At 41.8% G+C, this 25,219-nt stretch overlaps 3 protein-coding genes across 4 annotated transcripts; 1 reads left to right on the plus strand and 2 right to left on the minus strand.

The window, feature by feature from the left end:
• Window positions 1-606: 606 nt before the first annotated feature.
• fggy (FGGY carbohydrate kinase domain containing) lies at window positions 607-12,035 on the minus strand. Of its 2 annotated transcripts, XM_071491047.1 has the most exons (16): window positions 11,899-12,035; window positions 11,401-11,655; window positions 10,372-10,483; window positions 9,768-9,919; window positions 9,451-9,539; window positions 8,939-9,054; window positions 8,591-8,719; window positions 7,175-7,278; window positions 6,254-6,361; window positions 4,671-4,732; window positions 4,134-4,296; window positions 2,913-2,987; window positions 2,654-2,774; window positions 2,455-2,549; window positions 1,218-1,279; window positions 607-844 (listed from the first exon to the last, which is right to left on the minus strand). In XM_071491047.1, the coding sequence occupies exons 2-16, from the start codon at window positions 11,632-11,634 to the stop codon at window positions 763-765; spliced, it is 1,704 nt and encodes a 567-aa protein (XP_071347148.1). In that variant the 5' UTR covers window positions 11,635-11,655; window positions 11,899-12,035; the 3' UTR covers window positions 607-762. The 2 variants fall into 2 exon arrangements, with proteins under 2 accessions (XP_071347148.1, XP_071347150.1); XM_071491049.1 differs by lacking the exons at window positions 9,768-9,919; window positions 10,372-10,483; window positions 11,401-11,655; window positions 11,899-12,035 and having other exon boundaries at window positions 9,399-9,526.
• Window positions 12,036-15,980: 3,945 nt separating this feature from the next.
• LOC139628893 (transcription factor Jun-like) lies at window positions 15,981-18,080 on the plus strand. Its single transcript, XM_071491050.1, has one exon. It carries the CDS (start codon window positions 16,320-16,322, stop codon window positions 17,283-17,285), a length of 966 nt encoding a protein of 321 aa, XP_071347151.1. The 5' UTR covers window positions 15,981-16,319; the 3' UTR covers window positions 17,286-18,080.
• Window positions 18,081-18,494: 414 nt separating this feature from the next.
• tada1 (transcriptional adaptor 1) lies at window positions 18,495-23,446 on the minus strand. Its single transcript, XM_071492225.1, has 8 exons — window positions 23,348-23,446; window positions 22,560-22,651; window positions 22,385-22,450; window positions 21,995-22,089; window positions 21,625-21,837; window positions 20,666-20,817; window positions 20,259-20,415; window positions 18,495-19,752 (listed from the first exon to the last, which is right to left on the minus strand). Exons 1-8 carry the CDS (start codon window positions 23,428-23,430, stop codon window positions 19,600-19,602), a joined length of 1,011 nt encoding a protein of 336 aa, XP_071348326.1. The 5' UTR covers window positions 23,431-23,446; the 3' UTR covers window positions 18,495-19,599.
• Window positions 23,447-25,219: the final 1,773 nt, after the last annotated feature.

A 25,219-nucleotide genomic window follows, 5' to 3' on the forward strand; every position in this document is an offset into this window, starting at 1 on the left:
CAGCTGTGTGGGATTTGCCCCCCCCCACTCCCCCCTCACCTGGTCAACAGCATCAGCAAAGAGCTTACCCACTTTGATCCTGGGAACTGCTGGCAACAGGCCTCTCTCTGTGGGCAGCAGACAGGAGAATTTAAGGCCAGTGGAGGCGTCGCACACAGGAAGTGGAGGGACAAGATAAAAAGCAGTGAGGAGAACAAAGAACAAGGTCTTTAAAAATGAATGATTGTCACTTGTGATGTTGAAGTACACTAAATTATATATCACACACATTAGATTGTAGTGACAGTGAAAGGCTTGAGCAGAGTTCTGCCATTTTTATTATTTATTAGAAATATATTTGAAGCTGACAGCAGCTGATGGAGCCGTCACCTTGGATGGAGCCGAGGGGCCACGAGCGAGTCAAACACTGCACAATCTGTTGATTTGCTCCTGCATCCTCGTCCCGTCCTCCACACCTGCAGCGGTGGAGACAGCCACAGAGAGCTCGTCTCCACAGAGGTCTTATCTTCTGTCTTCAGACGGGTTCGTTTCAAATCCTGCAAACCTCAAATCTAAACTCCACCAGCCACCACACATATTTTCATTCATAAACATCCAACCTCAGAAAACTGTTTTCCTTCAGTTTATTGAGAAATTTTTAAAAAAGGAAATAATATCAAGAAAAGCAGCAGCTTCTTTCTGTTCTTGTTTCCAGTGTGTGGATTTGTCATCACTGTTCAGTCACACAGACTCGGCCTCTCTCCCTCCCTCCCGCCGTCAGTGTCATCTCTGGTTCATGAGGGCCTGGTACTCCCTCTGGTGGGCAAACAGTCGCAGGAACACTTTGTACTTTCTCTCATAGAAGCTGGAGAAAAGAAAAGAAAAAACACAAATTTGATGCATAGCAACGTATATTCAATTTTTCAAGACTTCAAGAATATTAGTGCAATATTATAAATGACCTTGAATGAATGGAGTAATTCAAAAGTAAAATATTTTAACTACATGGATCATTTAGCAACTTAGAAATTAGTTGAGAAAAAAAGCAAAGCAAAGAGTAGAAATTGATTAGCTTTGAAAAAGTCTTTTTAGGACAAAACTTCAGTGATATTTTTTTTAATTGAGCATTATGGATTTTTGATTCATTCATGTTACTGTGCCATGGATAATGACATTAGACTATAATTATAAACACACTTTCCCCGAATATTAAAAAAAAAAAGATCTTCCTGCCTCACCTCTGGAGTGCATGGTCAGGCTGAACAACTTTCCCCACTTTAGCCATTTTCTCCATTGCCTCCTAAAACATAATTGCACAGAAAAATATCACTCAATAAATCATGTCTCACATACACTCAGTCTTGGACCAGCCCTGACCCAGTTATAGTGTGAATACAGGCCAACAGTGGTGGTAACAGTGTGGCTGAGTTTATGACTAATGCAGTGCAGGGCCCCTCTTCTGTCTAAACCTACAAAATCCAGCCAGTTGACTGTGTTCAGCTCAGAGGATCAGACACAGCAACTGCCCGCTGCAGTTATGGCTGGAAACGGGTTGACAGGTGCAGCCCAGTCCAAACAATAACGTCTTATTTTTAGTATATCTGGCTTAAAGGCTTGTCACTCTCTTCTGCTGCAAGCTCTGGCACTGAGACACAAAGGAGGTGATGGGTTGACCTAGCAAAAGATTAATCCAAACTTTATATCTTAAACACAAATCCGGTTTCTCTGTGCAGAGCCGCGCACGTTATACATTGTGTTTATTTATATTCATTGTATTTTTCCACCCAGCAGATGGAGCCACTGACTCAGTGATTACAAGATGCTTGCTGTGCGTGTCAACTTTATTGGAATACAAAATTAACTACAAACTGCTGAATGCAATGCAAAAATAAACAGGCTTCTAAAGGCGCACACCACTGATTTTACCCATAAAGTTCAGCACAGAGTACTCCTCAGCCTGTGTGACGTCTTCTGTGGCCCTGGAGGGAGCTATCTTAAATTAAAAAAATATTATTTCATATTAGGCTTGAGACTTTACATTAAGCCTGTATTAAAAATTGGAGATGTGTGGTTACAAAGCAAAGGCAATTTAGAAGGCAGGAGTGGTCTAATGAAAGAAACTATCCGGTTGAGAAATACAGGATTCAAGTCAAAGTCTCTTCAATGTCGAAAAATAATGAAATAATAAACTAACCCTAAATGGCTCACACTCTACCTGGTGAGTCACTACCTCAAATCACAGGCAGTGGCCTATGTTGGACAATATTTGCATTCCCATGTGAATATTTAAAGGACTCATTAAAACGTGACCTGGGTTGAATGAACACAAGGATACTTCTGTTGAAACACATTAGCTGTCTCAAAAGCCTTTTCTGCCCGAGTCCCTGTCAACATTTGTTTTTAAATACTGTGTGTGTGTGTGTGTGTGTGTGTGTGTGTGTGTGTGTGTGTGTGCGTGTGTACGTATCACTCTACCTGTATAGTGCTATAATCCTGTGATGCACAAGCACCCAAGACTGCTGCTCCTATTAACACAGCCTCCATCTGGTCTGGCAGCACCACAGGAAGTCCTAAGAGAGATGATATTATGAAAAAGTGGGATGGGGGAAAAAAATAATTGGGAAATAATATACATGTAAAGATACTATTATTATCCATTATTGGTATTTTATACCTGTAGCGTTGGCATGAATCTGTACAAACAGTGAGTTTTTGCTCAGTCCACCGCACAGGAAGAGGGTTCTGATGTCATGTCCTGCCTCTTTCATGGCCTCCAGAATATGAAGCGTACCAAGCTGAAACCAGAGAGGAAAACACAAGGGGATTAGGTTACAGGTCAACAAATACAACCTGCCTTCATGCTTGAAGGTACCAGGGTGTTGGGCTGAGGCTCGGAGGAAGTTAAAGTGAAACACAAGAAACAACAAACTCACAGCAAGGGCTTGTACAGTGGCCAAATAGAGCAGAGCCAAGTCGTCCAAGGTTTGGGAGAGAGACAGTCCAGTCACCTGCAAAACAGTAAAGAGTCATTCAAGCAACGATATTTCACTGGCTGCTGAATAATGAGTCACTGTTAAATATCTGAAAAGACCAAAGGCCTGACTGCAGCGCTTTGTGAAAGGAGCCATCTGTAAGTTTTTGCTATTGCTACCTAGCCAACATTAGCATTAACAGCTGTTTACTTTCCGGTCTAGAAAAAACGTCACAAGTTCAGTATTTAACCTTATTCCTTCACTCACCAGGGCTGTCTCCAGAGGTGAGAAGGGACGCCACTCTTAACTCTTGCTTTGCTTTTGTTTCTATCACTTGTTTTCTCCTACCCAAGTTAGCATGCTAAGCAGCTTACCCTGGTCCGACCAAACCGTTCTTGTCATTTTCCAATAGTGAGTCACTATAGAGTCCAGGCACATATGGCCCCTTGAAGTTAGCTGCTTCAAGTAGCTGCTAGCTAACTGTATTAAGAATTCATTTTGTTTAAAGAAATCATTAAACATTTCTGGAAACATGGTAATGAACTATTTCTATTTTTCACAAGTTAGATGAAAAGACTGACACCTCTCTCATGAGCCAGCCTACAGTCTTTACGCTAAGCTAGGCTAGGCTAACTGCCTCCCATCTAACTCTTCACATTGTTTCTATGCTTTACTTATTATGGTTCTGCATTTACCCATATGATGAGCTATAGCAACACTGGAGGCCTTAAACATACTTAAAGTTTATAAGAGGGTCTTAACTATGACTGTTCAACCTCATACTAAACTCAGTGTTTAAATTTAATTCTTTTTTTGTCATTCAGTTGCTCCCCTCAGGGGTCGCCACAGCGGATCGCCGCATATTCTAGCCTGGCACAAGTTTTACTCCGGATGCCCTTCCTGACGCAACCCTCTTCGATGAATTTAGAGTCACCAAGCAACCTAACGCGCATGTCTTTGGACGGTGGGAGGAAGTCGGAGTACCCGGAGGGAACCCATGCAGACATACACACAGACTCCACACAGAAAGGCCCCAGGTCTGCGGTTCGAACCCAGAACCTTCTTGCTGTGAGGCGACAGCGCTAACCACTGCATCACTGTGCCACCCAAACTTAATGTTTAAAATAATAACATTTTATGTCATGTCCAAGTTCTTTCAAGCCTTGAGTCCATTCTCCTCACCATGCCCTTCAATGTGGGATCAGCCAGCGGTGATCTGTTCCCGTGGAAGTCCGGCCACACGTGGAGACTGGATCCCAGCAGGTCGACAGCAGAACAGGAGTCAGTCATTGAACTCAGGTGGCTGTTCAGGTAGCTGTAGATGTTCTCGCCTGTAAAGGGAAATCTGGGAAAAAGCACAGTAAGGAAACTGATGAAATAAGATAAGATGTTAAATGCTAGAGGCATTTTTCACAGAAGACATTATAACTTGTCATAACTGGGAAAGCACAGGCGTGACTGATGAGTGCGTTATGCCATGTCAGTGGGCGAGCATGGTAAGTAAGTAAAGTAGGCAAGTAAATGTAAAGAAAATCAAACAATTAAATAACACATTTTGATTTATTCATTTATTTTATTTTTAACTTCCAGAGAACAGAGAGGTGCAGAATATACGGCCTTACTAGGCTTCTAATGTTTCTGAAGCTTACTCATCTGAACAGGGATGACAGCTGTGCTAGCATGTTTGTGGTAAGTGCAACACTAAACGCATCAGCTGACCTTTGCTGCGCCTGTTCCTGGAGCTGGGTGTAAGCTGTGTGGCCCTTCACCATGTGGTCAATCTGAGGGAGGAGAGAGCAATAAGGTCCACCAGAGACAGAATCACACATCAAATATAGCTGATAGCAAAAAGGCTGGTGAGGCTGCAACTGCTGATTAGTTTCAGAATTTCATTTAATTGTGTAACAATTTAATCAATAATATGTCTAAAATATTTTTACAAATTCCCAACTAAAGTTACTGGAGTTTAAACTGATGATTTATAACAGCTTATTTTGTCAAACCAACAGTTTAAAAACAAAAGGTTAAAAACAATTTACAAGAGAAAAAAAAGCACCAAACCTCTACATTTGATATCTGATCATTAACAATGCCGATATCTGCCTTGTGTTGAGATGCGTTTCAGCTGAATTACACTGAAACCTTATCACGAAAAAAAAACTAATATCTAAACAAATCAGATTTCTTTTACAGAGGCCCTGTTCAGACCTGGTATTAACATCTGTCTTGGGTGATCTGGTCACGAGTGGACAGCTCTAAGTACAGTTGTAACACACTGAGGACACATTTGAGATCCAATCACCACTTTCAGAGGTGGTCTGGGCCACATGTGGCCACAGTCTTTTATCAGTGTGAACACAAATGTGTCCTGGGCCACATTGGAGGACCACCTACTCAAATTATGTCCTCTGCCACAGTCTAATTAGCTTCATAATGAAGCGAAAATATTTCACTATTTCAAATGGCTTAAACCTCATTTCACTGTAAGCACACTGACTCCCTAAACCCCTCCTTGCCCCTCTCTCTCTCTCTCTCTCACACACACACACTGACAACGGACCCATCTGTCAGACTGGCTAAAAACAACAACGCATTCGTGTTTATTTGCATGTAGAGCGGGGAAGTGAGATCCGATCACAAGTGGAGATTTTAATGCCAGGTGTGAACAAACGTGTTTGGAGCTGTCCACTTGTGATCAGATCACCTGAGACACATGTTAACACCAGGTCTGAATGGGGCCAGAAAGTAGCCTTTATGTCTTTTGATAATGTTATTAACAAGAGGCATTTGGATTGCCTCATGCCACGAAAGGAGTATGCTCACAGCACAAGTGGTTTATCATCAAGAACACTAACAGAAGTTAAAAAAAACAAACAAAAACTGTTGGACCTCATTAATATGCAAATTTCTGCAGCTAAGCCACATTGAAACCCTGATCAGATCACCTGCTCCACATGGGGTACCTGCGGTGTTAGTCTTCTCACGTTCACAAGAATGTGTCTACAGAGTCATGATGGCATAATGTCCCACACACCATGTAGCGTGGTGGCAGGCCTTAGAAAGACAGGTAACACCTTGTCTTATTGTTCCTCGTTCACGTTCATCTTTACAAGCATTTCTTTGACGAGTGCTTGTATCTGATCGACAGTGAATAAAAACCATTAATTCTCTCAGACCTTTGTTTTTTTATGTGTATGTGTTTTGGGGTGAACTCACACATAGATTGTGCACATTTTGTCTCTACTTGCACACATTTCTATGTAACTGCACAGCACGAAGCGTTTCAGTAACAGTGGACTGACCAGCCTTCCTGTCGCGCTCTGTCCTCCCTCGTTGAGCCACAGGTCAGGCACCATGGCAGACAGGCAGGGTCCCCACACTCCGGGCACAAACAGAGGCTGCTCGCTGATCTGACACACATCACGGTGAAAAGTTAAATGATTTACATCAATGAGGGTGTTTTCACATCAACAGAGACATGAACCTTTCTAAAACCTAACAGAGGCACTGAATACGTTTCAAATGACAGTGGAAACAGCTATTTCAATGTCAGATTAATAAAATAAGATATTTTGGCAGGTGAGTCACAGCTTGAATTTTTGTCATTTTTGCATTTCATTTTTTTCAAAAAAAAAAAAAAAAATATATATATATATATATAGATTGTACCACACACGCATGCTCTCTTACATCTGGAGAATATGATTTCTAGGCCATGTTGTCTCTGTATCACCACAATCCTTCATTTATGGTATGTTGTGACACATTTTACCTTTAACAAAAAATTACAGCTCCCGCGATTTGGATATTGCACTTGGCCCCATTTCACTCATATTGTGATTAATTGTTCAGCCCTACTGCTCACAGTTATTGTCACTGGCCTATGCAAAGCAGATGAATTCAGTCTACATACAACAGAAATACACTCAAAATATGACACAGGAGAAGAAAAACTGTCATCAGCATTACAGGGAAAGATGATTAATCAGACTACTTTAAATAGACTGCATACTTATGTATTAGTATTACCTTTACATCACTTCAGGCTTGTTAAGTCTCGGTTACAATGCAGAAGCTGTGAGTGCATGATTAATAACCGGACGCGTTGTGTCAGTCATGCAGTGACGGGTGTGAAAGAGGTCATCAGGTCAGAACAGAAACGCTGCTGCTAATGTTGAGAAAATCTTAACACGGCAGGTGAACTGTAGCTGTGAACCACTCACCGCCATGTGGCAGGTTGATGTCCCACAGATCATCGCCATGCGCGAGGTGATTGGCTGGTCCTCGCAAGGCAGGTTAAAGCCCTTTACATCTGCACCTATCACACCTGGAATGAGATGTAATATTTCATTTGAATTATAATAAGTCAATATCAGAATCTATTGGAAGAAAAATGTTGAATATACGTTTTTGGTGTTAGCTTACACAAACTGCTGCTAGAGCCCCGTCAGGGACTAATAACACTGATTTGCAGATCAAAAGCTTTAAATCCTTTTGAAGCGGCCTCATAACCTTCACGTGGGATTCAGCAGTGACACTAACTGCTGGAATAATGTTTGTCAAGCTGGTTTGAGTTTAAGGTGGAGGGCTGATCTATGTGCGGGGGCAGGGGGGGGCGTACATCACTGTGACATGTACAACAACTAGAAGTTCACCGTGTTTTAACCTCTGACAGATACAACAATGTGTGATCGGCTGAGGTCAAAGCCAGAGGTCAGAGGGCAGAGTTCATGAACAGTTTACCTCCCAGAACAAAACCAGATGGTCAGGATCTCTGAGCCAAAGAAACCGTGCTCACAGATACAGTAAACAGCAGCATCGGTTAGTAACTTTTCAGCAGTTTAAGACACACCTTTGCCTGATTTTTCCTCTGGTGCCATCCTCAGCTCAAATGTTTAACTTTGTACATATGATACTGAAAATTCACGTACTGTGGATATTCATGTTCCCTTAAGTAAGAATTTGAGTAAGCACCATAATAATGCAAAATTTTATGTTTTTGCATAAGAAATATAAAAATCTACTGGGCAAATAGTTTTGAAATTTACTGAGTGTATTTATGCTCCTTAGAAGATGAACTTTTCAATTTTTGACCATTCAGGAGCTTCATCCTGAAACAAAGTGTCAACTTTGCAAAAAAAAGAAAAAAGAAAAGAAAAAAGAAAAAAATAGAAGGGCAGTCAGAGAACGCAGACCTCTGCCGAGGCCACTGTCAAATAACAGACACCAGACTTAAGAGAAAAAAGTTCAAATTCATACTTAATAATGTAGATCCGCCCCAAATCTTCACTGGCCTATTTCCTGTCCCTCCACCAAGTTCAGTGCAAAAGAGTTCAGTACTATTTGCAAAATCTTGCTGACAAATAAAGAGAGAAGGATAAAAACATAGCCTCCTTGGCGGAGGTAAATATGCATCACCAACATTAGACCCTCTGCCTCCCTCATCTCTTTAACTTCTTCTGAAGCATGACTGTGCCAGAGTCACAAGGTTGCCTCTGTCTTCCACTGTCACGTGGAACTACTGAATTCACCTTAGAAAACTCAGTGTGAACACAGTGTAGACTGTATCAGACAATGACAGTTTCTTCATGACAAAAGTCGACATTATGTCCCCGTGACTGTGTCTCAGTGTGTCATACCTAGGCCTCCAGCATGAGCATCAATGAGAGAAGCGCCAACTGCAGTTCCTGGGTCCAAACCCAAATCTGCTGCTGCCTGCTGAGTGAGGCCGTCTCCCAGCGGGCTCCCTGGAGAACATGTCACGCTGCCTGGATGACAGAAATGCTACAGCTTAAATAATAGAACACCTCTTGTGCAGACAGTCTGTCTGGAGAGATGATGAAAAAAAACGTTTAAGAAACTTTTTTCAATACATTTTCTGAATTTCTTATATTTCCAAACTATAGAATTAATGAGAATCTCATTGTGAAAGAACAAACTAAAATATATATTTTTTTTTTGTTCTCTTTTTGTTTTTATTCTCTGACCTATTTTGGAAAAGTTATTGTCCAGGAGATCCTCCAAACCAATGCTGGTCCAAAAGCTGGCATCCCATCCCTCTGGAGGGCAGTACGTCCATTTACACACCAGAGTACATAAAGATCTGTGGAACATCACAGGTTAGTACTTTAACATGCCTCCAAAGATATTTGAGTAAAACAAACATGCTGCTGATCAACAGCCTCCTGTGAAGGCCACAGTATCAAAAACACTTTGTCCATGATGATAAAACATTTCTTAGAATTACCCTGCTGTTGAGGACAACCCCGGTCTTTCTTTTAAGACAGACATTTGATACCGGGATAATATTTCAACAGCAGCCATGATGAAAGATCTTAATATCAGGTCACCTTTTTTTCATCCCACCTCTGACATTTTTATTACTCACATACTCCTACATACACCTTCATATTACACATGCACAATAAATAACTGTGAGTTACTCACAGATAAAGGTTTGAATAATCCACCACAGTCATGATAAACCAGCAAAGTTCACCTCGTCAAAGAGCCGGTTGCTTTCCAAGACAGGAAGTCTGGAAGGTCAAAGAAGTGAGCAGCTTTGTTCCAGCAGCTTTCTTTTAGATTCTGATGAAGAGAAAAGAGGAGATATGGTAACGAACTGCTGATTAGTGAGTTATAACAACACATGTATGTACTAACTGGTCAGAGCTCGGAAACGATAACGTTTTCTGAAGAATCTGTCCCACATGAAAAAGGTAGGTGAGGCTAAAACAAACACCGGCCACAGCACTGAGAGCAGGAATAAAGCCCCGAGAGATCAGTGGTCCTGTGGTGACCCCGCTCACCTCTCACCTCTTTGAGCCAGAGCAGCTTAGGGGGCTGCATCTCAGGTGACATGACCCCTCCCACCCTGCTCAGGACCTTGTGGCCGGTGTTGGTTATACGAGCGGCCTGCTCTGCAGCACGATGGTCCATCCACATGACCACGTTCCTTTGTCTGTCACCTGGAGAAGAGAAAAGACAGTGAACAAATCATAGCTAAATCTACATGGACTGAACATGCCAGATGTCATTTTAAGATTAAAGCGGTCTATTGGGAGATGATCAGTCACTGAACCTGAGTATCTGGGTCCTGACCCCTGACTCCACCTTGATTCATTGAAAAAAAACATGAATCTCTACAAGCTCCAGGGGTTCTGTTCTGTAGCTGACCCTGACCTCTGACCTCACTGTGGAGGAGGGCGCTTTGCCTTCAGGGATCCATAAACTATCACATTACATTAGACTAAAACAACACATCCGAGCAAAACTAACCAACTGAAAGATTTCATAAAACATTTTACAACATTTTTTTATCAGCATCTCAAAAGCAAAGTCAATCCTGCCTTTAATAACCTATAAATGTGAACTTAGATGTAAATAAATGCAAAGTGTTCTGGTCAGGTAACTCACTCACCATCCTGATTGACTGACACAGGCTGGAAGCTTTGGTCCAGAACCACTAGAGAGCAGGTGGCATCGAAGCCAACACCACGAACCTGGTTCCTCTCCACACCCTGGGTGACTCTCTGGAACAGATAAACAGTATGGTCACATTCATTCACTGCAGTTACAAAGGTGATATCTGTGAAGGGGTTATAAGAGGGCAGGTTATGATTACATCAGCAGGCACTGCATCATAGTAAAGCACGTACACACAGTGTGTTGTGTGTTCCCAGTGACAACGAGGGTCCGCAGACAGAGGGTGTTGTGTACTGTACAGATTGTCCTGTTGATTTGTGATATTAGGCTGTATAAATAAAGCTGACTTGGCTTGATTACAATACCTAGCTCAACTTAAATACATAGCTCAACTTAAAGTATGAGTATGAATATTTGTTGTTCAAAAAAATAATATGCCTTCATATCTGTGTTTTGTGTTGAAAAATCAACCTGCAGACAGGAGAACAAACTGTTCTGATGCTGATGTTTAATAAATGTATTGTCACAAAAAGCCAGTAAGCTACTTCTCTGACTGTACAGTGCGCACGTCGAACCAACCTGAGGCAGCTGTAACACATCAGAGCCACTTGTTCTCACTGAGAGTCAGCAAGTTAGCAAAGGAGGTGAAACAGTGAACAGCTTAACAGCAAAAAAGTAACAGAGAAATCATTGAAAGAGTAAAGGTAAATAAAAACAGCTGAAATAATTAAGTAAAAGTGACGGATAAACAGTTGATATAGCTAACAGTGATGGATAAAGAGTTTAAATATTGTCTCGAAGTAAGGCATAAATGGTTGATGGGTCTAGATCAACCTAAACATTCACATTCACTCATTTGTATAAAAAAATAACAATCCTGTTTTATGTTGTGTTAATGTTAACATCTACTTTAAACTCAACAGAAATGAACATATTTGGAAGACTGGGGTTTGTGTTGAGGTACTTAGGCTCATCTGGTATATTAAAATAAAGCTGGGAACCAGCCACTCAGACGTCATCCCACCTTCACAACTGTGCAGCATTTGTCCCAGATCTCAGTGGAGGACTGGACGTGGTGGTCAGGCTGGGGCCCCCAGATTGTGATGGGCTCCTCTGCAGTGCTCTTCAGCAGACCGCCTCTGGTCACCAGTGCAGCCCTCACACTGGCAGTGCCCACGTCCACTCCGACATAATAGACCTCTGCCATGAGGACACGGGCTGAGTGTGCAGGAGGGGGGCAGAGCCAGGAGTCGATCATCAACCAGGTCACACTGTCTGGCTATTTCGAAATAGATGGAAGTGAACACAGATATTAGCATATGCATATCGTGCATTTGCTTTTCATAATGATTTGTTTTCTGTGTCCTGGCTCATCGGACACTGCACCGTCCTCAGCTGAATGTGATCGCGCAGCGCTACCGAGCAGCAACGACACAGACGCAGAGATTTTCCAGATATAACAGAATAACATTACAAATACACATAAAAGCATTATCCAACATATAAGACCGCTGTAACTCACCTAGTACGACATCTTCGCCCTTACCAGCAGATCAAAGTCTAATTCCAACGCAGAAAACATCACTTTTGAGTTGCAGATAAACGTACTTTGAGCTGGGCACAGTGGTCGCGACGGAACGCGAAAGCGGCCAAAACAGGTCACAGTCGCATTTTTGCCGTTTAGCCGTGTGAAGTTCGTAGCAGGACAAGCGGGCACCGTGAATGTGTTGTTTTTTAATACTTTTCTCTGTCTTAACTTCTGGATCTTTCTCTCGTTGTAAAGACCGAGTTTCTAGAAGACTGCTGAGCCACGGAAAAATCACTGCAACGCAAAGAATATAAATCCACAGATGTAGCTGCTAGCTTTGTGCATTAGCCCGCAGTAAACAGTGGGATATTGAAATGCCCTATGGGCCTAATGGGCCAGTAGATCACAACAAACAAAAACCCTCAATTTTCGTATAGAAGAACCTCTGCCCATCTGGTTCACTAGTTAAATGCACATCATTTTATTAATGGCAACTTTTTATAGGACTTTGCAAGACTAATAAGGGTCTTGTATTATTCCCTCATCTTGTGGTTTTGCCTTTTAAGAACTGTGTTATTGAAGCTAAAACTGCTCTTATGATGCTTTTCATCAATAAACTTGTTTAATCAAATTATGACAAATTGCCACACAGGAAACCTGGAATCATTCAGTAATACTTTCATTAATGTTGGCTCTGCTCCGTATAAGGGTCCCAGTGATAGCAAGCCCAATGCATGGGCTGTGGAACTGGCCAACCTACATGGCATGCAGCCATCAATGATGTTATACATTACACCTGTGCTTATGTGCTTTGATATGCCAAAATGTCTGCTGTGAAAAGAGTCTGCTACATTAACTAAAAAAATCTGTTACTGTAGTGTCGTGTTAGGGCTGCAAAATTGACTTGGTTGCAAAAAAACAGGGACAATAAGCTCCCATCATAACTCTGAAGGACTGACATGTCAGACTTTCTGCTCTGCATCCCGCCTCGCCACTTTCCTCTATTGTGTTCTTTTCTTCGAGGAGATAAACAGCTGTCTAAAGGAAGTAGTGCTGGCTGTGATCAGCGTGTTTTGACCAGGAATGATCAGCAGAGATGGAGTACAGAGAAAAACTGAGCAGCAGGACAGGAAGAAACAGATGGTCTTTAACAAACACTGCATGGACAGTGTTTGAAATCTCATCTGTCTCTCTCACTGCTCGGTGTGTCTCATTGTGTGTGTGTGTGTGTGTGTGTGTGTGTCTGGTCCACGCCCGAAGGTAATCAAAACTTTGCTCTGTTGATACATCAACACATGCATATATAGTCTTTCTTTGTGTTGTGCTCTCATGAAGAGGGGTCAGTGTTTCCATGGACCCTGGTCTGTCCCACCTCTGTACAACAAAAGCAGGCCTGTTGGGAGGGAGGCAGGACCAGCTCCTGATTAGAAAACTACATGCAGTGGAAACAGCTGGCCCGGGCAGGGAGGAGGAAAGCGCTGTTATCTAAAGGCGAACCCGTTGGGCCGGCGAAGGGGAAAAGCTGACAGAGAAACAGGAAGCACGGCCGGAGCACAGCAGTAGTTTAATAGGAAAATACTCATCTGTGGGGCTCAACACAGGTGTACAGAGAGAGACACGGGGAGAATAAAGTGGCTCAGACAGTTATTATTACATAGGAAGCTGCTCTGTTATGTTAGAAGTGAGAAGACGAGAAGAAAGAAAGGCTGAGGTTTTGTTTGCCTTCATTACTGCTGCGGTATTAGACCCAAAATTTTTTAAAGCATTCCAGCGCTGGCTTTCTACTTCAGGGTGTCAAATACTTCCAAATGGGTGTTGCTCGGCTGTGTTGTGAGGACAACATGTCATCTCAAGAGTGTTGACCTCAGCCAGCTCTGGTTCTCTCAGGCTGTCTGAGGCTGTTAACTTATTTATAGTTGGCTTGAGGAGAACATGTTGAATAATACAATGGGGGAGGCCAGACAGACTGGACTGCAGCTGTACAGAGGCTTCAGGCATTAATGCAGCGTCACATTTACCTATGAGGCCTGTGAGAGTGAGCACAGAATATAATGAACATGTATTATGCATCGGGGGGAAGCAAAGATCATGTGTAAGGGCTCAAATTTTAATCATGATACATATGCCTCAGTGATGATTATTGTAATGATAATCTCTTTTTAATGCATCATTTCATCCAATTTTCTTATACGTCTGATGGTGTGATGTTATTGTTACAGCCACTTAAAGATTATGTACTTTTAAACGATGCTGATTGGTTGATTAAGATAACTTAATTAATCCAGACATTTTTGTAGGGCAAACAATGCTCGGTTTACATAGCAAAATAAGTAGAAAACAATATAAATAATATGTAAATACATACAGTAGTTATAGAAGAGGGGGAGGTACAAGTTACCAATGGTGGTGCAATGCATGAATGCGTTTACTAGTGTGTGTTATAAAGTGTCCAGTACTGCTATAATTCAACATTTATTAACTGCACTTCTTGTATATGCAGCACCAACCATACCACATCCCTGTACAGTTTACAGTTGGTCTTATATATAGATGCTGTATATTTGTGTTCACTCATCTTTGTTTATCTGTTTCCTCCTGTATAGGCTACCTGTTCTTGGCACTTGCTGAATTAGGTCAGTTGGGATTCCAATAACACACATCCTCATTTCACTGTAGGAAATCGAAGAGGAACTTCAAACCATGTAGGACTACATTTTTAAAGTATGTTGTTCTTTACAACAAAGGTGCTCTTGGTGCAGGTCTGACCTGCCATTTTCACCTCTTCCTCTTTCTCAGTGCCTCTTCCTCTTCCCTTGAACTACTTTACTTTACCAGCTGTCAGGACTCACCTTTTGAACTGTTACTATGTCTATGTAATTATTGATGTTTCCATATCACTACAGTTTGATGATGAAATAATCACCTCAGATCATGAATGGGTTCTTGTGTTTGACCTCGTGTAGGGAAAATGCACTGGATCAAAAATATTTTATAACAGATCATTTGGGGCAGGCCTGACTTGAAGATGGGTAACTAATAATTGACAATAAATATAAGGATAACATTTTTTAATGCACGTATTTCCTTTCTTGTTTTGGCCAGCTTCAGATATTTGCCCAAATTATGTAATATTGCAATTTTCCATTAGGTTTAATGCATCTATGTATCTAATTATACATCTATCTGAACGCAGATGTGACCTGTTAAAGATTCTGGGACTCTGAATTAGACTGTGAGCTGATTGGTTGATTTAACTTTAATTATCATTGTTAGTTGTATGTTTTCTTACTTTAATTACATGGTGTTTGGACAGTTTATTTAAAACTGTACCACAGTTATGATCAATGTAGTTTTTTTTTTGTCCAATCCTATTAGTCATATTCCTGAGATGTGATGCTTGTCCTCAATATCAATTCACATTATCAGTTTGACTTAAAGCTATAGATACTAAATGTTTGTTGCCCATTGCTGTTTTTGTTTATACCTCATTCAACAGCAAGGACTCAGAAAGGCTCCTCCAAGCATGCACAGCTGTAGACATCAATATTTAAAATGTGTTGTTCTTTACAAGAAGAGTTTTTGGTGCTGGTATGAGCTCTTATTCTCACCTCTCCCTCTATTTCTATCTCTCTGCCCTCAGTGTAACCACACTGGTTTCTCATCCAGCCACCAGCACTCACTTTTCGAACTGCAAACACTGATGATTTCATATCACAGTATTTTGATACTGGTCTTGTTTTCATGTGCTCTTTTATGGTAATCTGTGAAACTTTGGCTCTTGTGGCTCAGGCTAAACGCAACAGACCATCTGGAGCAGCCCTCACTTCAGGATGGGTAACTAATAATTGAGCGGGTAACTAAATATTCAAAAACACTACGTAATCCCAGAGTACATTGCTCCACTGTCTGCATTACCTAATCCCATAAGCCATCGCGAGGGGGGGCGTGGTTATGGCTCGTTGTCAGAGCAACCTGCATGTCATTAGACATGCACCGCCCACCAAATCAGCTCAGGCCAATCAGAAGCCCTAGAAATGACATCATTGTTATTTTCAGTAGAGCTGCAGCTTAGAGGTGGATAAAGTTCGTCTCCACGTTGGAAGTGATAGAAAGTATTATCCCTATTCAGGCACTGATTCTAGTTTTTGGGAAGGAGGGTAAATCAGGACGGACACTTGAGGTGTAAACACACGGAGGCTCGGCGGCGGGGGAACGACGTTTTTTGTTGACGATCGCTCGGGTCACAAGAGAAAAGTTTTCTCAGGACGCTAAGTTGTCAAGTGAGTTGAACTTCAACAATAGGCGGACTCTATCGTAAGACGGTTGAGAGATAGGGAGTCACAGGACATATGTAAACAGCCGATTTTGGACTTTTTTTCAAGGAGAAAGACCTCCCTCAAGGTGATAAAAACTTTATGTCCAGGAAAATGGAAGCGACGTTCTACGAAGAAGCCGTGAACGCGTCCAACTCTCAGCATGACGGGACGCCAGTGTACGGGTTCAACCCCAAAACCCTCAAACAGACCATGACCCTGAACCTAAACGACCCGAAAAACTTCAAACCCCATCTGGGCGCCAAGGCCCTGGACATCCTGACGTCCCCTGATGTCGGGTTACTGAAGCTGGCCTCGCCTGAACTGGAGAGATTAATCATCCAGTCCTGCAGCGGGCTGACGACTCCCACCCCGACCCAGTTCATCTGCCCCAAGAACATCACCGACGAGCAGGAGGGCTTCGCTGAGGGGTTTGTGAGGGCACTGGCCGAGCTCCACTATCAGCAGCAGATACCGGTCGTCCATCCGGACGCACAGACCGGCGCCCCCAACAGCGTATCCGGCAGCGCTGCGTCGGAGAGCGGCGGGATCCCCTACAGCTGCACGGTGCGCACCGAGCCGCCTGAGTACACAAACTTGGGCACTTTCAGCCGGGCTGTGAGCTCTGCATCTGTCCCCGCCGGCGAGAGGCACCCCCCCTCCAGTTACCCAGCCGCGCCACAACCGTCCCACAATCACATGGACCACCAGCTGGCGGCTGCACAGCACCCGCGGTTACATGCGCTGAAAGAGGAACCGCAGACGGTGCCAGAGATGTCCGGCGACACCCCGCCGCTCTCCCCGATCGACATGGAGTCCCAGGAGCGCATCAAAGCCGAGAGGAAGCGCATGAGGAACCGGGTGGCCGCGTCCAAATGCCGGAAAAGGAAGCTGGAGAGGATCTCCCGGCTGGAGGACAGGGTCAAAAACCTGAAGAGCCAAAACACGGAGTTGGTTTCCTCCGCCAATGTCCTCCGGGACGAGCTGGCTCTGCTCAAGCAAAAGGTCATGGACCACGTTAACAGCGGCTGCCAGCTCATTTTGACGCAGCAGCTCCAAGCTTTCTAGACTGCCAAGGGAAAAGAACCAAGGGACATTTCTTGGGGACCAAATGCAGCTTCATGTGGCCTGTTCAGTCTTGCAGGAGTCTCATTTCAAGTTTCCACCAAATGATGGTGACTGACAACACACTTGTAATTAGCCAGTTTAATGAGTTATAAGAGCAGAGGCCACCAAACTTACTGCACAGACGCACAGCTCAGAGGGAACATGTGCTCATATTACACCTCTGATGTGACTTGTTACATATTTCTGACAATTTTGTCTTTTTTTTTTTTTTTTTTTTTAATTTCCGTTTAAAACTACAAAATCAAATTTGTATTCAGTCAAGCCAGGGAAACATGGCAAGTGTCCATCCCTTGCCACAAGCTAATTGTCAACTGATTATGGCCCCTCCGGTCCTCCATCCTGACAGGACTGCCAGAGCTCGAGTGCGATCAAATTGCAAATGGAGAGAAACACAATGTGAACCAGGTCTTGCCCTGCAAATCTTCCACTATGTGAAGTATATGTATATATGTATGTGTGTGCATATAGACTTGAGTCAAGCACTGAGTATCCCACCAGCGACTAGCCTACATGTACAGAGTGACACTTACAGTTTCACACCTTTACGCGACTCTTGTAGGTGTGTGTGTAGCGTTTACTGACAAGAACTGCCTTACTTTCTTAACCCTTATGTTCATACGACTTTGTGATATAGGTGTAACTGATGTTAGACCTGAAATAACACTTTGTAATATTTGTACGCTGTACTTTGAGCACTTCCGACTGTAAATATGACGAAATAAAATGTTAGACACGCGTGATGCGTCAGTACGTTTGTGTGTGCTGGACAATAGGGGGGAGGAGGTGGGGGGGGGGTCAGATAATTGAACACAGTCTTTATGCGAAGTGTTTGTTATTGAAGGAACTGGGGCGGACGGGATATTGAGTCACCACTGCAGTGTGAGGCGCTTGTAATGGCTGGTGAGTCTACTCGGCCTCCCATTGGACAGTGAGATGTCGGAAGTGAGCCGCAGGCAGCCAAATATGGAAAGAGGTCCTGAGTGAGCACTGGGACGTGTGTGTATGTGTGTGTGTGTGAGTGTGTGTGTGAGTGAATCACCGTCCTACGACAGCCGGTGACTCCTAGAAGAAGACACCTAAGAAGCAAAAGCAGCATATTGAGGTACAGAAAAAATATATTTTGATGTAGGCTTAGGGATATTTTGTAAAAAAAAAAAAAAAAAGAAAAAGATGCATTTTTATTTATTTTACGACATACTGAGTGTAAAATAAATTACAAACAAGCTTTTTGTAAAAAAGAAAAAGATACAAATGTATACACATTTGAACCTGAACTAGACAAACATGGCGGACAGAGACATTAAAGATTCAGCTTAATCTGTGCACACTAACACTGAGGGTCACCACTGGAAGTTAGGAGCAGGAATACTTGGGAAGGTTTATGAAGCACAGGAGGAGGCCGCTGTGCCTGGTGGATTTTAAAGACCCCACACTCCCACAGTAAAACCACACAGGTGTTTTCACTTACTCCTGGATCAGGCCTCGTCAGGATCTCATACAAGGTGTGCTAGATTGACATCTGCTGCACCTGTTAAAGAAAAAACTATTTCCATCTTTATCAGTCTCATTGGAGCTAATTATCATCAGTCTGACATGAGGTCTAATGAGCCAGTTTAATTAAAAACACCTGCGAGGGTATGTGGTGAACCTGGTCATGTACACAACGCTGCGTGATTAGATATGGCTGTTGTGTGTTTTTACAGGATGTTTTTATCAACAGATGTGGTGCAAATCTGACAATATGTACAAGATGAACTGTAGGCAACAAAGCCATGTTTCCTTCTATGCAGACTTCTTACCCACACACACACCTAAACACTGACATCGAGCAACCTGGGCCAGAACCTTATTTTCCTGTTCAGTGCTCATAGCTGCTGTTAAATCCTGAAATTAAACACAGATATTATATCTGCAAAATTTGATTCTCACTGTATGATAGAAGTTGAAAATGATGGCTGGTCAACCGCCAAAATGGCTGCTGGACCAGACAAAAATAAAGCCGCTACAGTGCTAATTTGCCAGCTATTGGCTATTGGCTGGAGCTGACGGCCCTCTCTCTGTCCACTGTCCAACTATTTTGTTTCATCTTGCTCCACTCATCCTCTTATGTTTCCGCGCAACATGAATGTGATTTTCCAGGTTTTACAAGGGTTTATGAACACACTGTTACCCGTTCATTTCCGTTTGGGGATTATTTTTGTGTTTGGTTCCTGATGATCTCCACAGTTCATATACAGTTCAGTGTCAGTGGTTCTCAGCTGACGAGCACGCCTTCTTTCGCAGCGAGGCGCTGCCGGTGGACGTGGTCTTGTTCTAGTTCTTCGTGGCTGGGGTGCCAGAGCCGCGACAGGATGCGCTCCATGTTCAGGGCATACATAGTGTGGGAGGGCATCACACCGTGGTGAACCTATGGTAGACAAATGTCATTACAGCAATTACAGGGTCCAAGCACAACTCAACATGACCATGGAACAACAAACAAGAAATACAAACTTACACTGCTGAAATATTTACTTCTAGTAATGAATAAATATTCTGTGCAAGTACAATAATTTTCTTTGTGACCAGGTATTAAGTAGGTCATGACACTACCTCTCATATGCTCTTTGATTATGAATAATGAGGTATATATATATATATATATGTATGTGTGTGTTTTTTTCGGATAAGATCTCTTCATTTTGTTTTTTGTTTTTTTTTGTTTTTTAAAGATAAAGGATGCAACTAATGATTATTTAGTCCATAAACTGTCACAAATTTGTGAAAATTGCCTGTTACAATATTCTAATAGCTCTTCAAATAGCTTGTTTTGTCACAACAAGGGTTCAAAACCCCCAAAAATGAAGTTTGTGTCACTTAAGACTGAAACCAGCAGAAATTCCTTAAGGACCATGCATGAGCACATTTTCTTACCTGTAAAGCCTCCAGGAGATCAAACAAGCTGATTGGAGAGAGAGGTGCGGGAAGACTGTCAGCTGAGCAAGCCAGTAAGTGGACAGCTTGTTGCTCAGCCTCATCAGGTGAAAGTTGAGGTGGTGGGCCAGCAGGGAGAGAAGCACTTGGGGGAGGACTGCATGTAAGAAAAGAAAGAAAAAAAAAAAAAAAAAAAATCACTGAGAGTTGAAAAATGTGATCAGTAGTATTACTGTCCTTTACTGACAGCTACAGAAACAATGGTTAACTACATATTATTGTATGGGAATCAAAGCAAAGTAACATTTCAGCGTAGCAAGAGCATCAATGTCTACATTAACCCTTTTTCTTATATAAAACCTGCATAGTGCTTATCAGCTAGCAAAAGCTAACACAGTTGTCCATACCACTCAGTCACACTGTGGTAGGCAGCAAGGCTGTTTTTCAGATAAGGCTGCGGCGTGACATCACTGCCAAAGGCATAAGGGAAATGACCATCCCGTAACCGATACGCCTTCCTCCGGGTGATTACAGCAGTCAGGACATCTTTCAAGTGGTGCTGAAATAAATCAGAGCAGTGAGTAAAGCTTTCCCCAGTCCCCTGAATAAACACAGCTGTCAGTCATACGTAATAAGTGTTGCAGAAAATAAATCTCCCAACCCATTTAATCCTCTGCATGGAGGTTAAAACACAGGATGTCAAAAGTTCAGCTCCAAAATGAATCTCTACCAAACCAAGACTACCACTGATTGAGCTCGTACTGAAGTTACAGATAATTCAAGACATTTGCATACAAAATTGACTAATTTCCAAAGAACAGATTTAATACCATTTTCTAATTACAGCGCCATGTCTTGCATCAAAACAGATGCATTGAATTTTGGAAAGAAGCCCTTTAAATATATTGTCTGCTTAAGTGTCTACTACTACTTTCACCTTGTATGTATATACAAGCATGTACATTAATTTTGCAGTAACAGTGAACTATGGATACTTGCTTTCAGATTTTAGGGAGGATACTTGATTTTTTTTTCTATTGTAAGGACTTTTTAAATATTCAGTCAGTCATTCTTGATGCCACAGAAAGAACTGTCACATGGGGTCACAGTTTTGTGCATTTAACTGGCCACTGACATACATGCACAAACAAACGACAATACACACATTGCTGGACCATAGGGTGAATGTTGGTAGAACCAGCAGTATAAATGACACACACACACACACACACACACACACACACACACACACACACACACACACACACTTCTTCATAACTCTATGTGTTCTGACCCACATGTACCTACTGGTCATCAAATCCACCCAACACACACGCAACCCTTTCGGTGGACAGTTTCTACAAACCTCAACAGCATAGATCATGGTGCTGACAGCGTCGTCTGTGATGTTGTCTAGGCCCAGCTCAAACGCTGTCACCATCATGCGGGCCTCCAGCTGGCCCCGCGTGGGCAGGAGCAGCGTGTGGGCACTGAGACGCAGCTCCTCCTCGTCACCTCCCGCCTCTCGTGGACTGAAGGGCTGGGCAGCGCTCAGCGGGTTCTGGGGCTGGAAACGATGCTGAAGATGCAAACAGGACATACAAGCATCCAAATGATGTAGTCAGTTGTTCAGACATCTCAAGAATTAGATATTACTAACATTTAAAAAAAATAATACAGCCAGCCATCATTCGGAAAACAAGCAGTTTTGGTATAATTGATTTGAGACAACTTACATCAAATTTCTGTCTAGAGGAACATTTCTTCTTCCCTTTTGGTTTGCCAGGCTTTGAAGCAGAGCCACCTTGCCACTGTAATGGTCCAGTGCCCTCTACAGGACATAACAGAGTAGACAACAGCAGATACATTATTTAAAACAGTATTTCTCTTAAGTCAAATATTTAGCACTTTCAGTATTTATCGTTTCTTTCTTGCTCTTGAGCACTGAATCTTCAACACCATTTGTTCCTCTATTGATCAATACCCATCAATTTAAGTCTTTATACATGGTATACATGGTACAGGCAAAATTAAAATTATTTAAGCACAGGACATAGGATAGCTTAAACAAAAAGACAAGCTCACATGCTGTTTCAGAGTCACAAAATGAGTAAAAACCTTCCTACCTGGTGTGGAGACGATTATCTGGCAGCGTGTGAGAATGGCCAGGAGAAAATCATTGTGAACTTTGACTGCAGAGGAACAAAGAAGGAAATAGAAAGTAAGCAACACTTCAACGCATAGCACCAATTTTTCAACATAAAAATTATGAATGTATAAATGTGTTTACTGGCTACTAACCATTCTCCTGTGCCAACAGACGACGGGCCTCAATGTCAAACTCTTCCTTACTGATCTTTTGTTTGAACCATAGCTTCAGGTTTGCCCAGTAACTGCACAGACAACAAGACAAATAATAAAAAAAACATCTTATTGATGTTCTCTTATGATGTTGATGCTTTTAATAAGATGTTTTTTATTTTTTACTATTTATTGGACAATGTAGAGAATGTGTGTAAATGAGTGTGTGTGCGTGTATGCATAGTGTTTTTGGGTTTTGCAGAGCAAATCTCGTTGTACTATTTAGTGCAATGACAATAAAGCTTTCAATTCAATTCACTTCAATCATACATACTATTTAGTTCGGACAACAAAATATCTATGCTACACACACTGTAGCCTCTGTATGCCATTATCTTCTCAAAAATGAATGCTTGAAGTATCGACTGGTTAAATCATCCATATGTAAGTATATAATAGCTACGTTTATCTTTTTTTCTCTCTTTTTGTTTCACCTCATGCTAACAAAAGGTACATTTGTTAATATCTTCAAGCTGCGTTTATACAAATCAACAATAACATAAAGTACAACTACACGATAGTTCTCTTAAACTTCAAAACGAGTGAAAAAAAGATGTAACGTTTGTTTTCTATCGTTTCACGACGAGAACACTTAGTAATGGATGCTGCAAACATTAGCAAGTGCTAGCATGCAAGTTAATGTCGACATTACTTCCAAGAAACCAAGTCACAAAGTCAAAAATCAACGCCAGGAAAAAGAAAGTACATGCATATACAATTTAACTTACTGTTTGACATTATCACCAATGGCATCTGTTAAATTTTTCTTGGCAATTTCAAGCTCGCTAGCGTGAGCCGCCATAGTGTTCATAAACTCCTACACGGACGTCATCACCCGGTGACTACAAGTCCCGCCCCCATTTTGTATCCGTAAACTTTATTGCACTGCTCGTGTAGTTTTACCAACACGATGAAAGATATTAATTGACAATAAATACACTTATATATTTCTATGTTTAGCAAACAGCACCAGCACTATCAACTGTAGGCAGCCAGCTGTAATGACGCAACAGCTGTTTTATAGACAGCTACACAACTTTATAGTCTTACCAAAACAACAAAACTGTGTCTCATTTTTCTTATCTTTAGTGTTTTTAATATCAGCATTTTTGTGCTTATGCTTGGACCCACGTCACGTCATTTTATTGCATTCAGTGCACTATCTAGTGTGAAATGCATTGCTTACTGTAGCTGTGGAAACCATGGTGTGGTTTGGTAGTAAAACTACTCATCCACTAGATGGCACCATGTTACCTTTTAAATTCTGCAAAGCTCGGTCCACTTGTGCATCAAACCTGAGAAGCCTATTAACCCTATAATGCCAAATGCATCAAATTTGATACAAACATTTCTGAGACATATTGCATCACCTTATGGTAAAAACTTCACTCAAAACCCTCTTGTATCCAATCTGATACTTGTCTTCCAGCCCCTGGTGGATCCCTTTATCACTACAACAATTCAAACACAGCACATGGGACAATCCAAGTTGGCCACCTTCAGATAGTTCCCAACTCACTGGATCAAGGTAAAGAAAATTGCGATTTTTACGATTTTCCAGTGACATTTTCTTTGAAATTTTTAGTAATATTCTAACATGAACACTTAATCTGTTGAAGCAAGTTATAATTACATATTTTTTTTGCATTTTAGTATGTAGTAAAATCGTGTATAAAATTAGGAAAAACCTATGATCAAATAATTTTTTGTAATTTTTTTTTTCAAATTTTGTGAAAGGGCCAAATAAAGGTTCCAGATTCAAGACATCTGAATTTTCTGTCCATTATTTCTGGGGTCAGGCATTACAGGGTTAAAGCAGTGCATTTGCAGTTTGATATGCTCTATTTAAGTGTCTACACACATCATAGAAACAAGGTCAAGGTGCATTTTACAACCCCCAACCCACACAGACATGCACACACACCCCTCCACACACACACACACACACACACACACACACGGGTTCCCTGGAGCCTGAGCTGATGTATTTTAAGTATGGCTGTAAGGCTGATATACAAGTCTGATCAATTCCAATAACAAGACACAAAAATCCCTTCAAAAAATATCTCATTAGCATAAAGCTGAGTTGCAAGAATTTGCAACAAAGAAAGAGTGAATGTAGTTTATCCCCCCTTCAAACTCTTGGAATGTATTATTAATTATGTTAATGATGTTCCAACTTTTTACTGCTCAATAAAGTTAATCTAGGGGGGATTTTTTTTTGGTCCTCTAACTCCAGCTAAAGCCAGCTGCATGAATCTGGGAGTTTTAATAAAAAGGAAGAAAGCTATCATTAAAACAAAACAAAACAAAACAAAAAAATGTCACATCCCATTTTAACCACTGAAATTCCTGCCCCATTTGAGAATCAATCACATCTGCTGCCACTTCAGAACACAGCAGCTAAAATGTGGACTACTGCTGAATGAAGACACAATATTTCCTGCTCTATCATCAAAGTGTAGTGTTAGAGTCACCAACTGAATTCAGAACTGGTAGAAAAACGTTACTGATCACATTAAATCACATTCAGGTTTGGCTGTAGCGGGACTTCAATTTCATCTGGCTATCCTTGGCTCTGGGCTCAATTTATCTTGAGA

This window comes from Trachinotus anak, unplaced genomic scaffold (genome assembly GCF_046630095.1).
Source record: "Trachinotus anak isolate AG129_WGS33_773 ecotype Australia unplaced genomic scaffold, CSIRO_AGI_Tana_v1 ptg000012l, whole genome shotgun sequence".
NCBI lineage: Eukaryota > Metazoa > Chordata > Actinopteri > Carangiformes > Carangidae > Trachinotus > Trachinotus anak.

Coding starts and splice junctions, on each gene's coding strand:
- fggy (XM_071491047.1), bottom strand. CDS start 11,634: ATGATCGACTCCTGGCTCTGCCCCCCTCCTGCACACTCAGCCCGTGTC. Junction 9,920..10,371: donor TGTGTCAGTCAATCAGGATG/GTGAGTGAGTTA, acceptor TCTCTTCTCCAG/GTGACAGACAAAGGAACGTG. Junction 2,988..4,133: donor ATCCCACATTGAAGGGCATG/GTGAGGAGAATG, acceptor ACTGTTTTGCAG/GTGACTGGACTGTCTCTCTC.
- LOC139628893 (XM_071491050.1), top strand. CDS start 16,320: ATGTCCAGGAAAATGGAAGCGACGTTCTACGAAGAAGCCGTGAACGCG.
- tada1 (XM_071492225.1), bottom strand. CDS start 23,430: ATGAACACTATGGCGGCTCACGCTAGCGAGCTTGAAATTGCCAAGAAA. Junction 22,451..22,559: donor TCTGTTGGCACAGGAGAATG/GTTAGTAGCCAG, acceptor GTTCCTCTGCAG/TCAAAGTTCACAATGATTTT. Junction 20,818..21,624: donor CCATGATCTATGCTGTTGAG/GTTTGTAGAAAC, acceptor GATTTATTTCAG/CACCACTTGAAAGATGTCCT.